Here is a 16,687-nt window from a genome sequence, read left to right as displayed (position 1 = left end):
TCGTATTGGTGTCATATTGCTCTCTTCTTTTCTCTTCTCTTTACGGTTAGATTTATTTTATTTTTTGAGTTGATGGATAGAAAGTGTGGCATTCTCCTATACGAACCCATACAACCTTACTCATCAATATGGAGGGTAGCCATTTGCTTCCAGGTACTTTTCCCTCTTGCATTTGCATCTTTTTACGTCCCCATCTGGCTATCCTGTTCGAACTTTGTGCCCTTTTTTTTTTTTTTTTTTTTTTTTTTTTTTTTTTTTTTTCCCTTGCTGTCAAACAAATCTCTATGATATGTGCTTCTTGCAGCGTTCACATCGCATGGGCTTCGTTCTCTCTATTCCTCTCTTTCCAATCTCCAGCTCTCGTCTCGTTCTCATCCCCCTTAAACCAAACCAACTCGTCCGGCCTGTCCCGGAACGAGACGCCCCACAAGTTTTTTCTCACATTTTTTTTTTCCATTCCAGCGTTTCGTCATTTCTGGGAAATGTATGCATTTTAGGAAATCATCAACTACAGCTTTATTTTTGACTACTTTGTTTTTAAGTTAACTAAGTTAGCTCGGATCGGCTGAGATAAGTTAACATCCACCATGCTAAATTCAGTATTTGCTGATCTATCTATCTATCTATCTATGCGGTGTGGGTAGGTACAGAAAAAACCAATTCCTCTATTTTCTTTTGTAACAGACAAGGTTGAGGTATATGTATGAATTAGTAAATTTATGTCAAGTAATTTCCTTCAGAGCCATCATGAAAGGGGCTTGGTCGCAACCTTGAAGCAGGATGGGAGGGGTTCAAAAAAAAAAAAAAAAAAAAAAAAAAAAAAAAAAAAAAAAAGTTAATTCTTAAAAATAAATAATAATAAATAAATAAATAACGTTGGTGCCTATGTTGGCACCTTCAGTTGGGGAGTTTGGATGGGTTCACCCCTTTCTTCTACCAGCGCCCTCTTCACCAACCAGACAAACCCATACTCCCTGGCCAGCATTTCCCTCAAGTCGGCTAGTTAGCTTTTAATTAACTTACCCGTGTATCCAGCCATGTTCAGACGCCCGCAGGATCATGAGCCAGATCCAGAAACATCGCAACTTGGTCGTATCCTTTCGCCTCTCCGCATTTTCCACATGGGGTCCTGTTGCCATGAGTTATCTAGGTGTTCCCATGGTGATAAGAGTAACTAAGCCTTTTACTTCCAAAGAAAGACCTCCGTGCATTGCTGCTAACTGTACTATATGTATGTATGTATGTATGTATGTACATGTACATGTATAGCTTCCTATGGTGGTGGTCCAGGACAAAGATTTTGAGAAGGCAACCCGCAAACTCGAAGACTCTGGATTCATCCCTTCTTCTCCGAACTGCAAAACCTTCCCCTAAAATTATAGCAGGCCTTCCAAATCCACAAGCCGTTCTGCGGCAGATAAATGAAGGTTATGGGTGTGTAGACTGCTCCTGCAAGACCTTCAAACTACCCAAGCCATCTAATAGAGAGCTTTCAATGAATACATTTGATCCCAAGCTCATTTTGCCAGTCTCCTGATTTTAGTACAACAGCAGAATTGAATGCGACAAAGCAGTCTGCCGCGCTTGCAACTGCTCAATATGACACATTCAGCAACATCTTATACCCACACCAGCAAACATTGCTCGAAAGTCTCATCAGAGCTGCTGTTGTTGAGGAAACCAATGCTGGGGTTCACTTCCTGGGCGGCTTCAATGAAACCATGGGTCTCCATGATGGTTGGATATTTGGGCATAGAAAATGATATATTCTAGATGATTGCTTGGCTTGGATGAGCAGGTTGTGACATGGTATATAGTACACACTTTGGTCGAATACATGAGAGCAAGTATGGGCCATTCGACCCGCCGCATATCAAAACGTCTTGGGTCTGGGAAAGAATTTACCTGTTGACATGAGTGGCCCGTCCCATTTCCTAGAAAGGCATCTATCTATCTGTTCCTGAACGGGAGGAGAGGAAACCAATATTGTGAACTAATTCACTTTCTATTGAGAGGAAGAAGCACTTGGGAACGTTATAATGTGGAGGTGTATGATTTAACAAGGAAATTTGATTCTGGCCATATGATGGTAAGTAAAAAAGCCATTTTCTTAGGGCAAAAAGCAAAAGCAAAAGGTATACATCATATGGTATTTGGGGGGGGGGAAAAAAATTAAGACACATATCCTTTCCCCGTTCCATCAATCATGTGGGTCGTTACTTTTCCCCCACCCTTTACTTCTTCTTTTTTTTTTTTTTCTTGCTAATTTCCACATTCCCAGTTCCAGGGGATGAAGGAAGAAGCAAGCTAAAAGAAAAAAAGAAAAGGAAAGGAAAAGAAAAAGGAGCACAAAACCACATATACCATCTATCTACTCACACCAACCCATTCCCCCTCTTTCCGACCATCAACCCTCATCCTTCCAGAGAAGATGAAAATAGAGCGAAAATAAAAGCGAAAAGAAAAGGAAAAGAAAGTAAGCCCCTACTAAGAGGCATACTTCTCAATCACCGCTACAATCGACGCCGGCACGGCCCCAACTACTTCGTCGACCTTCTGTCCGTCCTTGAAGAAAACAAACGTCGGCATCGCCCGCACGCCCAGCTCCTGCGCGACATCCGGACACTCGTCCACGTCGACCTTGTAGAAGCCCACGTTTGGGTACTGCTCGGAGAACTCGACGAGCTTGGGCGCGATGGCCTTGCATGGGGGGCACCAGGTGGCGAAGCAGTCTATGACGATGAGAGGGGTCTTTTGGCCCGTGGTTGCTGCGTTGCTGGCGGCACCAGCGGCGGTGGTGGTGGTGGAGACGGCAGTTTCGAAGGAGGTGCGGCTGCGGCGGTTGGTTAGTTAGTTGCTTTTGTTTGTCAAGATTGAGCGGAGTGAGGATGATTGTACAAATGAGGGAAGCGCTGAAGTCATTGGAAAAAGTCACCCCGGCAACAAAGAAACAAAAACCAAGATAAATAGAAAAATAATGCAAGATATGGAGATGTTTACATAGAGTTAAAAGGGACAAAATTGAAATCTTGGAAACCGGAAAAAAAAAAAAAAGTGAGGGGCTTGTGGAACACAAAAGTAACAAAAGACGGCACAACTGGTAAATAAACCGAGTGCCCCCATCAAACTTACTCTTTTATATTATGAACAACCATTGTGCCAGCGGTAGGTCTGAAGCTGTTGCGTGCAGAAGAGGAAAAGCAGTGTATGCTCGTTGGCCAGTGACGATGAAGCGGGGTAGTTGTTCGCGACGACGAGGAGGGAGAGGGGCTGGGGCCGACTCTTCCGAGCGAAGCAGACAATGGTTTGGATGATGGGGTCGCTGTGGGGATGGAAATAGGCGTTGCAGGCCGTGCCAAAGATGATAGCGAGGACAAAGGACGGAGTGAGGCGACTGTGGGCGCGGGCCGGTTATATAGGGAGTTTGGTGGTGGGCTGGTGGACGGTTGACGGGGGCGGAGTGTGTGGATTATGTGATGTCGCGGACGGACTGCCCGCGATGACGTCTTCGGGAACATGGCTCTCTGTCTTCGTGGCTTTTAATGCTTTGAAATTCTTTTTTTGTGCTTTCTATCTGGTTCTTAATTAAATTATGATTCTCTGCCAGGATACCCTATTTTAAAATTTCCCTTTTCGCCTCGTATGTAAGTACTCCTATGTAGATTTATTTCCTTCCTGTTAACAGCAGGTTTGGGTGATTCCAAATGGCACTGCAAGCTCGGCGCGAGATATCAAGGACGTCGAAGACGGGAGGGAAATTCCGAACCTGGGCTCTGGGCCCAGAAAAATTTGTGCCTGGCGGGAAAAGAATGTTGAAAACCACTTACTTCCAAACACGTTTTGAGGATGTATGTATCCTGAGAGAATTGTGTGTGTTTTGTCCTCTGCAATCCCGGATGGAACGACCTGGTGAGAAAATTCGGCATTTTCAACCCAGCCAATCAGGGAACCACATAATCTGCCACTTATCCTGTTCAGTCAACAAACAACTTTGATCCCTAGTAACTACTCCGTACGGAGTACAGATTACAGTGTCTGAGAATAAATACATAGAGTAACTATTTTTTTTGGAGAAGAAATCTTTGAATAAGAATAACTAAACAACTATATCAGTTCAACAAATAAGTGTAAGTAAGAGAGCTAGATATATCATTTATCTCTCGATGGAATCAATTTTTATTTTCATACCTTTATTACTTTTTCCTTCCACAGCTACACTTTAGTAGGATATACAAGGTATATAATCTGTACAGTTTAGGATATAAAACTACACCTCAGAGATAGCTATATATCATATTAATCTGCATGTTCAAACATTAATTATCTAGATTTGTGACGGAGTGGCTATAGAGCAAAAGAATTTTAATTAACTCTCACACAAACTGCAATTGGTAGTTCTCAGACTGGGACACAGTTGAACATGATGCTGAAAAAGCTGTATTGCACTCATTTATTATTTTCTTATATATCTTCATTTATCTCCGTTTATTCTTTCCTTTTCTCGCTACGCTCTCGTTACCACTATATATATATATACGCATGTACTGTACTTCGCGCTTTTTTCTTTTCTCTTCTCTTTTCTTTCTTCTCTTAGCGATTAGCTACGCTGCTATCTACTAATATCATTACTATTATTATCCCTTTCTACTATCTTCTTCTATTCACTTTTTCACACTTGTAATAGGAGTAATAGAAGTATCTCTATTTAGAAGTATCCACAGATCTAGGGGATCGGTGATTAGCTTTGAATATAAGAGATTGCTACCTTGTTAATACTACCGTGCGTACTTCACACTACTCTTATCACTACCCTTTGTAGTATTCCTTAATCTCCAATCTCGGCGGCGTTTCGTCATCGTTATCCTTGCTACTTGTGGTTCTACGGCAGCATCTTGGCTAGGTCGGGATACAATAGAAGAATCTTCACGGATCTGCGCCTCCAGCTCATTAAGGCGTTGTTGCGCGTGTGTAAGATGGCGAGTTGTTGCTCTCGTTCGCGAATTTGATCGTTCAACTGTTGCAGTCGGGTGTTATGATCATCGAGAGTGGAGGCGTGTGGAAACTATCTTGGTGTCTTAACTACAGCGTAATGTTGCGGGTTCTTATTATTATAGATGGTGTTGCCATACCACGCACTACGCCGTGCGTATGTCCATCATGATTCTAGCACATTCTGCGCCCTTCTACTGCTGTCTTGCCACTTCTAAATATAGATACATCCGTTACTCCTATTACAACACTGCAAAAAAAAAAAAAAAAAAAAGTTCAATCATCATCAATACACTAAGCTATTTTTCCAACCTCGGCTTTGCACCTCATCTCAATAAAACTACATAGTTAGTTACTTACATATATTATCTAATACACTCTCACTTCTTCATTAACTATGAGATTAGATTAAAGATTAGAGTTAGGGTTAGAAACAGTTAGAACCTTGCAAGTTCTGAAAAATCAACATCATTGAGAGGGATCAAGCAGGGTGTGGATTTTATGTGTGAGATTTGTCAGCTTTTTTGCACCATGATGAACTTTTGCATCATCATGGTATGGTGCAAAGATTTAGAATCATATCAAGCTTGTTTTTTTCAGTCTTGAATTGCATTATGATAAACTTTTTTAGCACCACCTTCCAACTGTGTTCCCATTCTCAGACACTCTGCAAGCAATTGCTGAGGATTATGCTATCATTTCTTAATGTGGTTTGAGATGGCATCTGAGTTCACCGAGATAATCCTTGTGTACAGCTTGAAATTAATTATGGTTACACGCAACAGTCGAGGCTGGGCCGTTGAACAAGGCTATGTAATGAAATTCTTTGAATTATTCATATTTTTCATCTTCAAATATTTAATCATCATCATCATATCTAAATCATCTAAAATACAGTGAAGCTCAACTGATGTTCAGTGACACGGTAATTAGGTCTTAATCCCGTACACCACTCATTTTTGCCACCGCAATTGATCGGACTGCCGAGCTTATGAACCCGTTAATAAGGTCCTTGTATTTTTTTTGTCAATGATTATAAGTATAATATAGTATAATTGTAGTATTTAGTATTCATCCCTCCTCACCTATATTTATTCTCATATTTCTTTCTTGTCTACAGACTGTTTCAACAGAATTAATATAAAATACATTATAGCACACGAGCTGCAGTGTGCTAAATTATTGCGGAGCTAGTCTCAATTAGAAAGGCAGCTGTAAATAATACTCATAAACATCATCTTCAACCTCATCTCTATGATATGAAGCTCTATGTATTGTGAAAGAATGACATTGTTAACTCATGTTGCAGAATTTGTGGCTGTTATAGCTGTGATTGCAGCTGCAGATCTGATTCAAAGTTTTGTGTCTGTTCAAATTTCTGACAAAACTGCTTCATTTCTTCATTATGAGTAAGAAAATCAGACACTGCTGCACATTTAGAGAAATTATCTATATCATCAAAGTTGATCTCTTTATTCAGCTGAGTATTTTCAATATCTTCAATCATTAACTGATTTGTAATATTTTCATTGATTGATAATACCTATAAAGCCTTCTGGTTAATATCAATGTTGGCATAGCCAGAATGGTTAACTTAAAGAAAAGCTAGCCATTATTTAACAACAGTTTTTCAGACAGTGAAATCATAATGAAATTGATAAAAGAGGCAGAGATTAGCAGATGTATTTGAGAGTTGTAAAACAATGATATCAAAATCTTTAAACAGCAGCAGAAGACTATTGTAAACACAATCAATGTTTTAAAAAAAGTTGACAATATAATTTTTATACTTGTATTGCTGGCTGTGAACCTGACAGATTTCTACAAACACATGAATCTGAACAATAAACATTTCCTCAACATGGTTTATAGAAGAAAGGTTATAAACTTGATCAGAATTCAAATTATTATCTACAGAAAAGAAAACCAGTTTATCTGTTTATTGATTTTTATCAACTGTAATACAATAAATGCAGATGTTGTTTTTCAATTTCATATTAAATTATTGACATTGACAGCAGGTGCAGAGTATTATAGCATCGTCTTGGGAAACTGTGAGGCACTCGTTTATTATTCCTTATTATTAGAATATTGGTGATTATATCTTGGTGTATTGTGACCTCTTTCCAGTATACTCTCGCTACCACTATTTATATATATATATATATATATATATATATGGATGCATGTATTTCGCACATCTTCTTTCTCTTTCTTTTCCTCTTCAGCGATTAGCTACAACTACAATTACAACTTCAACTATACTACTATTATAATTATTATTACTATTATCTTCCGCTACACTATATACTATCTTCTACTATTCACCCTTCACACTGTCATCACCCCTCACAAAAACTTTATGAAAGTTTTAAATATATTGTCAGTCAGTTGATGTCAATGCTGAGTCTTTGCAAAGCGTAGAGCTACTAAGCATTAAAGAGGAGTCTGAGTCTGCAAGATTCTTCATAGCGGATGAAGTGGGGAATTCCAAACATAAACATAAACAGAGATCAGTATCAATTGATGAATTATTAATTAAACTCTCTGAATAATTGAGAAGTGCATGCCATTGAGAATTGAATGAAATGAATGAGAAATTGAAGAGATTGACTGAGTGATAGAATTGAATCTGTAATGATATTTGAAAAATAAAATTATCATTGAGTGGTAGAGGTGAGATTGTAGTGAATGAGAAATATTCAATTGTTTCATTGATATTTTGTAACTGTTCTTGAACTCTGTGTAAGAATGATAATATAAATGTAGTAAATGGAATCTCATCATGACACTGAGTTGTTTAATGACTTCATTGAATTATATCTTGCTTTTTATAAACTGTTGCAAGTGAAGAAGGGTCTGATGTATGTACTTCATGATAATAAAAGTCAAATGATTTTAATGATTGAAAGAGGGTTTGCTGATGACTTATTAACTGTAGCGTTCCGCCCCTAGTCTCCCTTCCGCCCTGCTCCTTCCGCCCCTGCATTATTATTCCTCCTATTCTTCCCGTATGCTGCGATCGCTCCTTCCTCTGGATTGGATCGCTGACGGGATGACTACGTATATATATAGGGGCGTTCGCCCACCCTTTTAGATTAAAGAAACTCAGACATGAATTATCCTACCAATTGAACGGCGTACGCTATATTAACTGCAAATATCAAAATGAAACTATTGAACATTATTGTAAAGATGATGAAAGATGAAACTTCAGTTTTCTACTTGCAGAAACACTTTTTTGTGAAGAAGAAAGTTCAACAAAATCACTGTCACTTAGAATTTCAAATGATTTCAAAGTCAGAAATATTGAAATTATTGATGGTTATGATTGTTTTGCAGACATTTCAGAAGCAGTGTGAGGAGATTTTGAAAGAAGTTGAATAACATTATTTGAGTGTTTTAAAGTTATAGAATCAACAATATGACCACAGCAAGAGCTGCAGATTGCAATTGTAATGATTGAAAAGTGTCTAAATATAAATTTCTCTAAAGAAAGAGAATTGCAGCAGATGAAGCAGATCTTGCTCTTTATTGCAAATTATAAATGATAAATGTATTGAATCAGATAGAAGTGTAAACAATTGAAAAGCTGGAAAAGATCTTAAACAGATCAGATATTGATGCTGAGAAGGATTGAAATACAAACCTGCTCTCTTGATATGATATAGAAATTTCAATGTTATAATAAAGTTGTTAATATAATATACTGAAAGAACTGTATGAATTCAAAGCAGCATTTATAAAACAAAGACATTTACATTCAGTCATTTAACTATATGAACTGAGAAAAGCTGTATATAAATTTCAATGTAAAATGAAAGAAATCTTTGTAAATCATCTACAGACTTTTCTTTAAAAGCTGTAAGTCATGATTAAATTCATTATAATTTTTTGAAATGTAGCAAGCAGCATGTAAGCAGCGATGTTGGAAATAGCTGCTTATATTTCGGTTGGTCCTTAGGACTCTATGAGGATCAAGCAGTAGGAGATAATACGGTGATATATCGGAGAGGATTCGGATCAAGTAGTTAGATATTGAGGGTGTAGAACGTAGGGGTCAGATTATAACAGAATGATCCGCTGGTCCCTAGAAGGTTGGACCAGCTGCTAGCTATATACACACAGTATCGTAAGCAGATCGAACTTGCTATGATGTAGATGGCGTAGTATGATGCAAGTGGCAAGATAATGCCTTGATTTCAAACCTGATATGACGTTGGTGGTGCTATGTTCGGCGATGTCATATCCTGATATGACGTTGGTGGTGTTATGTTCGGCGATGTTATATTTTTAAGGCTATCGCTAATTCCGGCCTAGCACTGGCACCTTAGTGCGGGTTTCTTACACAGCAATAAAAAAGCTCAGATTGGCTATTTATACAGATGCAGTAAAAAGAGCCTTGAAATAGAATAGAATGAATAGTTGTAATTGCTTGTTTATTTTGCTCAGGCCCTTCCTATACGGGCCGTTGCAGCAACGCGAGCGGTCACGTGGCATCACGTGAGCGTAACTTCTCATTGACCAATCAGAGCGCAGGGATTCAGCCAATCAGAGCGCGAGAATGCTTTCCTAATCCGGATGACCGAAAGAGGAAATTTTCTGGCACGAAAAGCCTATATATATTGCTTCACTCGCTACGCTCGCTCCGCAAACAAAACCCGCATAGGAGGTAGCTACGAAAAAACCCCATCGAGTCATCCCACCCCGAAACATTTGATCTTCCGCTAATGGTGGTTTCAGTGCGTCCTTTGAAACATGTCAATGTCAATGTCAAATGGACGATGCCCTCCGTATCAAGAAGCTCAAGGAGGAAAAGCAGATGAGGCCTCGCTGTTTCTGTGTTCCCAAAGAAAAGCAGGAAGACTTCTATCGTTATTCGGACTCACTAAAAACCAAATAAATAAGATGCCCCAGTATGCTCTCTCCTACGACACTCCTTTTCCTGCAAGGAGATCTTATGTCAACTATCTCGATTCCCCTAGTTACGTCTACTCTCTCTTGAGGATTTCTGAGAAAAGGCTGCAATCCTTCAACAATACCGCTAGCCCTGACAACGTTGAATAAACGTCATGGAGAACCCGACCTTCGGCGTCGAAATAGAGATACTAGCACGGCCACGAATAGAAATCCCAGACATTAGAAAGAAGTTTCAACGGGACAACTGGGATTTTGCTCGCTCCCCTTGAAACCAAGATCTCATCGCTTTAACGCAATTGCTTCTCAAAAGTGTCTTGCTGAGTGGCGAGTATTCCTGCACATCTCACACAGAATGATTATTACAGCAAGTGGATAGTAGCGCAGGGGAGGGTGTTCGGAACCATTTGAAGAGCCGCAAGAGAGAAGATGGCTTTAAAAAATACTGTAAGATACGCCTTCTAAACTTTAAAATTCGTAATTCTCACGTTATAGTTGGGCCTAAAAATTTCTTCTCGATATCAGCTCGATCACGTAACTTCCGTATAACACGATTAACAGGTTGTGGGCTGCACTTGATCGCGTATGTGAGATCAAAGCGCATCCGAGTTGTAGTACACAACTACCTACATTTCGGTCTTGCGTCTGGATGGCCGCTGGGATTACTGAAAAAGCTAGCCAAGTAATGGCTATGGCTCAAAGAAGAAGCCAATACGAGATTCCGTGCCCGAAGAACGAAAGGGAAAAACATCTGGACAAGGCCAAATTGCGCAGTAGAGTACGACGAAAGATCTCCTGAAGCTGAAGAGATGGTCAACTTGTATCAGGATGCTATAGCCAGCGGCTCATTTGATAATCTCTTCCGATATCCTTGACCAAGCAGCCGATTCCGATTCCGCGGCTCTTATATAGCCCGCATTGTTGCACCAGGTCGATGCCTTTCCTGGAACTTGGCAGCATAACCCTAACGGAATGTGGGACAGTTGAATTCAGGAGAGCGCCACGGTCCATGAATAGTGCGGATTGTTTGCCATTGGATCACCTTCTCCCTCTCAATGCTAAGCATGCCTATGCACATAAGATTTTGTTGCAGAGGATCGACCAGATGACAAACAAGAGCTAGAATTCATGCTGAGGGAGGAAGCAGAGATGTTAAACGTAGCGACGCCTTGAAAAACTTTGGATTGAGCGCCTGAGACGATCAAATTTTCCGAGAGAAGATGGAAGTTTTCCCACCCATGCTTGGAGCGCCATGATGTAGCCAAGGAACAAAAGGGCTCGGATAAGTTTCTGTGATGATATTGTTTGATAGCAACATAATGAATAATATGACTTCGCACTTTCACTATGTCCTGCCCCAGCTGCATGTTTCTGCTATATAGAGTGTTATACCTAAGCTTTCCAACCAACCCTTTAGAGGAATCAAGGTTGCCTTCATCCCCTGGGATTTAGAGGTTCATTTGTCCACCCCATAGGGGCAGGCTGCCCATAGTAAAAGCAATGTGGAAAGAGTAAGCAGAGAACACTTTGTAAAAATAAAAATAGAAAATGTTAGTCGATGAAATAGAGTTGTTATAATAAATTATTAGCCGAAGCAAAGCGAAGTCTCTAAGAATCATGTTGGCTGAGTCTTCTCATGAGTTGTTATCTGGACCTTCTATGTTTCTTCTGTGTACAGAGAGACCTTTCTAGCGTAAAACGTCTCCATGCCCTCTGAGACGTTGAACGAAATCAAATCAAATCAAATCAAATCATTTAGATGTAGCTAAATTCCATAAGCTTCATTCCTGGACATTTCCATTTCCAATTGCGATAAAACACACACCGCCCCTCAAATCCCCAATATCCTATTCCAAAATAACACTCCTGCCTTGACTACCTGCTGGCGTGTGCTAGCCAGCTGATGTCGTTATTTCCCAGCCCATTTCTGAAATAAATAAATAAATAAATACATAACCAATAGAAAGAAAAGAAGGCCAAGCCGAAGGACTTAGTAAAAGACAAAAAACAGAATGGGGGATAATAGCGAAATTCAAAAACTAAGGGTAGACAATAAAACAGGTCCTCTGGTAGGGAAGCGGTGCAAAACGAAGTTCTGCGTAGCGTACGGACTTGGAACGAGTGGCAAAGATATTCTTTTGACGACGAGGATTTTCGTTGATAAATCTAAGAAAGATATGAAAAGAGAAAGGAGAAACAAGAAGAGTAAGAGGAAGCGCAATTCTCTATCTGGATTATCATAGCAAGGCCAAGGGGTAAAAATGATCGAAAGAAGTTAGAAATAAAGGGGTTAGTTAACAAAGGAATAAGGCGTTAGTGAAGGGTTAACAAAAAATAATAAATGAGTGTGACGTGCCATGCATGCTCTGCTATGAACTTTGGCAAGTTGGTTCTTTTCCCGACATTGCGGATGTCCTGGTTTCATTCCTTTGGGATTTACCTTTTTTTTAATTTTTTTTTTTTTTCATCTTGATATTTTTCTTTCTTTTCTTTCGTGTTTTTTCCAGTTATTTTCTTGCCGGGTTTTCGTGGTTTTTTTTTGACACTTTTGTTTTTTGGAGGGTATTTCCCGCAGAAAACAATCTTCAGCATATCCTATCATTCGGGGAAAAAAAAAAAAGTCGAACCAAGGAAAGGTACAAAAATCAAAACCAAAAGAGTGTGGGCTGGCTTGCTTTTTTATGCAGTCCGAGAAAATAATTCTTCTTCGCTTTTTCTTCTTCTTCTCCTCCTCCTTCATATTCATCATCGTCCACCCGTTATGGCCTTTGCTCTGCCTTTTCTTCTTATCTTTTTCACCTACTTGACGAAACTTCCCCTACTCACACGGCGCTACGCATGATTCGGCAAGGTACCGCTCCCTGTCGAACCAGCACTCAACCTGCGAGTCTCAGATGCCCGCCGGGAAATCTCCAAAAGTTTGGCGCTTCCTGCGCTAATATGACGCACGTGTTGCTTACCCAGATCCACGCTGGTTGCGCGCCGGACCTCCGAATCGGCTCCGAGAGCGCTAACTGGACTGGCAGATTCGGCGTCTGATTGAGCTCCACCCGCTCCCACACCCTCTGTTTCCATGTAGAGGTTCTTGAGGTTGTCGTCGATGATGATGTTGGCATTGTTAGAGAATGGGCGGTAGTCCGGGCGGACGAGGAGTGCGCGTTTCCCGACACCGGCGTGGAAGGTTTCTTCTCCTTGATCCATTTCCTCCAAAAGTAAAGGTGGCCGACGCCCATGATCACGATCATCCGCTGTCAGGTGGCGAGTGCGGTCGTGATCATCCTCCGCATTTTCTGCATACACGTCTAATATGTCCCTTGTGGAATTCGCGCTGCTAGAATTCTTGGGCGGATGGGAGAAACGCCGGGAAAGTCGCCCCGACAGCCACGAGCCCTCAGAGTCTATAGAAGCAAGAGAGTGGGCGAGTAAAATGCTCTCAGCATTAGTCTCTGGGCTGCCAGCGCCAGATGAACGGCTGTAGGCACGTTGCTCAGGAGTAGCAACGGAAGAACGGTCTGCGCCAGCCGCTGCGGGTGATCTAGCTACTGAAAATGAAAGATGAGGGCCGCTTGGCGATTGGAAATCGCGTCCAGGTGGAGGCGGGAATTCATTGACGGGGTCGGTAAAATGTTCTGTAAATTTGGATTGATTTCGAGGAAACGCTCCAGGGCGTATGTAGCTTCGTTCCGGAAGTGGAACGGGTTGCGTTTGTGCTGCCTGCTGGTTGATTCTTTGAAATGAATCACTGGGTGGGCTTGAAATCTCCGACGGTGTCTTCGTCCGCTCCGAATTCTGTCGTCGGAACCGCGTCCCACCACGTCGGAAGAAGGTGGTCCAGGAAGTGGAGAGCTTTCCAGCGTTGTCTGAATGACGCTTCTGGAGTTCAAAATCCCGAAGAATATTTGCTATAGGTCGTCCGGTTGTTTCTGGGGCATGGGAATTGGCAGCATTGTCTGGATCTTTGGCACCATGGACCGGCTCAATGGAATGTCGGCCGCTCATACTAGACATGCTAATATCGTGGCTGATAACACTGGAGCGCCCACGTAGAGCAGAACCGCTACTTACGCTCGACAGTGGTTTGTCTTTCGGGCTTGAGGTTGTACCGTGTAGACTTTCCTTGGATGGGTCCCGTAGCCAAGACCCAGAAGAAGGAACAACCTCCACAGTAGCTGGAGATACACGGTCTGGAATAACAACAGCAACATTGTCCGCAGATCGAGGCTCAGGAATAGGAGGACGTCCAACTCCAACTCCATATCCTGAAGTTGGAAGTTGTGAGGGTACGGGTGGATTCCGTCGTTCTTGTTCGCGTTGAAGGTCCGCTCTTCTTTGTAATTTCCGCTGTAGCTTCTGTTGGTCGGCTATCCGTTTCATTTCTTTTCGCCGTCGATCTCTTTCCATCAGCTCCCTCAAAGCGCTCGCATCCATATCATCCGCAAGGTCTTGGATGCGGGAAATACGCGTAAGGTCTTCCGCTGGAATGACCTGTCTCCGTTCTTTGCCCGTGGATGCTCGAGAATGATCCCTGATCTCCGGCCCGTACCGCGGTGGTTCAGCATACCTCAGAATTGGTCGAGGAGCCAGAGCCGCGAAAGAACTGATTTTGAAGGAACAAGGTTCCATGTCGAAGGGGGAACTTCGACCCGAATCAACCTGTAGCGACATTTGGGATGATACAGCGCCATGGGCAGACTTTATATTCCTCGTGCCGCGTTTGTTAGACTCCCACCACTGGGTGGCGGGGGACACAGTTGAAGGTCGTCGTAGGACAGTCACATGGCTGGTCATATTTTTTATCTCCAACTCCCTGGCATAATCATTTCGTTTGCGCTTCGAAAATTTCCGTCTCAACATCGCGGGTTCGGTGCTGCTGCGGCGACCGTGAAGGGTCGGAGGGTGGCCAAGGCTGGTCTGCGAGACAGTGCCCGCGTAGTGAAAGTGCGAGGACGACGCGACAAAATCGCGCGAGCGAGAGGTATCAATCGAGGTAGGTTGGCGATGGAAGCGGGCAGAAGCGATGGACAAGGTACCGGGGGGTAAATCCGTCAGACGGACGGTGTCGCTGTCGTATAAATCGTGTGTTGCTGGGGGAACATTATTGCGTTTCCTTCGCTTACTGTCTCTCCTGGTAGCTTTCCCAGAACCGGGGACGGACCCATGGGAATGGACATGGAGATTAGATTGAGGGGAACCATGGCTCCCAAAGCCCAGAGCGTGTGCCTGTGCTAGAGGATCACCAGCAGTGAAGGAGCTCGAGAAAGCCTCGTCGTCCGCAGCCTTGCGGGGCCGTTTCCTCCGGCGACCGAAGGGCCATATAGCCATGGCTGGAGATATTTCAACGAGGAACACAGCACAATGAGAAACCAGCAACAAATTGACGCCTGTGTCTGGGCTGGGGTGGGACCAGTTACGCCCGATTCAGTTGACGTCAGAATAGAGGATGGCGGCGACACCGCGACGGTATTTCCAGAGAGGGTACATAGGTAGGTATCGGTAGGTATGGAGAGGAGGGAGGTTAGGATAAATTTCGAAGGATAGTTAAGAGGACAAATGAAAAAGCAAAGAAAAAAGAAAGAAAAAAGAAAAAAGGGAAGAGGAAAATTTCGAACGCCGTTTATCGGCCCCAGAGCGGGACCGGAACCGTAGAAAAGGAGATGCCTAGGCAAAGCGGAACTGCTACGTGGCGATGGGCGTGCACGGCGTCGTTTGAAGTTGAAAGTTGAAGCTGGGATGAAGGCAGCGAAGGGAGCGTTGTGGCAGGTGGCAGGAGGGGGAAATGCGAGTGGTCACTGGGTCGCTGACTAAGTCGTATACCCCAAGCCTCCTGGTTGGTTCTAGCCGTGTTTCGCCTAGTTCCGCCGTTCGGCCCTGGTTCTGTGTTTGTCTCGGCCTGGATTATCGTGCTGCCGGCTGTTCCAGGGTTTCTGGCCCAACTTATCCATGGGTTGCGTGCCAACACTCAGTCAACTGTCCATGCGATCCCCCCTGCCTGTCGCCTGCCAGCAGGGATGTACCTACATACCTACATAGTACATAGTACATAGGGGTATCACCACCGTAGTAGTCATTCACTTCAATGCTGCTTTGCTATATATGCTACGATGTCTCAAGGATTGGTGGATGCTGGGAATATTGTTCTGCGCTTAGAAAGGAGGTGGTGAGCATGAGATACATGCATACGATGTGTGTATTTATCGATATATGGATATCTTTATCTCTATCGACGGATTAAATCTTCGTGAGATTCTGACGCAACAGTGCGAATAGACTGGTCTTGGTTTTGATTTCCTTCCTCGTATTTTGTCTCACAACTCGTTATCGTTTGAAACATAGCTACGGAGCGACGCCCTGCCTGCGCCCCAGTTGGAGATTTTAACTGGCTGTTCCTGTCCCTGTTCCTGTGCCTGTGCCTGTGCCTGTGCCTGTGTCTGTTCCTGTTCCTGTACCAGTTCGGCAGAAGGGAATTGATTTATTGGTCAAGACTGGCGAAAGCCGACAGTTGGCAAGTGGCTTCAGGAAGCAATGACATGTCATGATCCCGTAACTAAGCAAGAAATGAAAAGAAAAAGCGAAGAAAGGAAAAAGAAAGGAAAAGAAAACTCAAAATAACATGCGCGCTCCTATCCAACTAAGCTATGAGGTTGGCATCTGAGTTGCCTCATTCAGTGTCTCATCGGTGCCAGCCACCCAACGAACCTAATATCCAGTCCAAAAACAAAAAGGACAAGTCACCCACCCTCTCCCTACGTAATACTCTTATAACAACTGTATATCAATAGTG

At 42.6% G+C, this 16,687-nt stretch overlaps 3 protein-coding genes across 3 annotated transcripts; 1 reads left to right on the top strand and 2 right to left on the bottom strand.

Moving 5' to 3' along the window:
- Positions 1 to 2,487: 2,487 nt before the first annotated feature.
- Positions 2,488 to 3,155, bottom strand: HCAG_00878 (thioredoxin; the record flags this gene model as incomplete). Its single annotated transcript, XM_001543782.1, has 2 exons — positions 2,488 to 2,833; positions 3,133 to 3,155. The coding sequence occupies 2 exons, from the start codon at positions 3,153 to 3,155 to the stop codon at positions 2,488 to 2,490; spliced, it is 369 nt and encodes a 122-aa protein (XP_001543832.1).
- An 8,251-nt stretch (positions 3,156 to 11,406) lies between these two features.
- On the top strand, positions 11,407 to 11,810 carry HCAG_00877 (predicted protein; the record flags this gene model as incomplete). Its single annotated transcript, XM_001543781.1, has 3 exons — positions 11,407 to 11,417; positions 11,452 to 11,456; positions 11,686 to 11,810. 3 exons carry the CDS (start codon positions 11,407 to 11,409, stop codon positions 11,808 to 11,810), a joined length of 141 nt encoding a protein of 46 aa, XP_001543831.1.
- Positions 11,811 to 12,738: 928 nt separating this feature from the next.
- On the bottom strand, positions 12,739 to 15,228 carry HCAG_00876 (predicted protein; the record flags this gene model as incomplete). Its single annotated transcript, XM_001543780.1, has 4 exons — positions 12,739 to 13,936; positions 13,972 to 14,247; positions 14,468 to 14,990; positions 15,024 to 15,228. The coding sequence occupies 4 exons, from the start codon at positions 15,226 to 15,228 to the stop codon at positions 12,739 to 12,741; spliced, it is 2,202 nt and encodes a 733-aa protein (XP_001543830.1).
- Positions 15,229 to 16,687: the final 1,459 nt, after the last annotated feature.

Source organism: Histoplasma capsulatum, genomic scaffold (assembly GCF_000149585.1).
Source record: "Histoplasma capsulatum NAm1 scaffold_1 genomic scaffold, whole genome shotgun sequence".
Lineage (NCBI taxonomy): Eukaryota > Fungi > Ascomycota > Eurotiomycetes > Onygenales > Ajellomycetaceae > Histoplasma > Histoplasma mississippiense.
The sequence above is the reverse complement of the archived record's forward strand: the minus strand, read 5'-3'. Positions and strand labels throughout refer to the sequence as shown.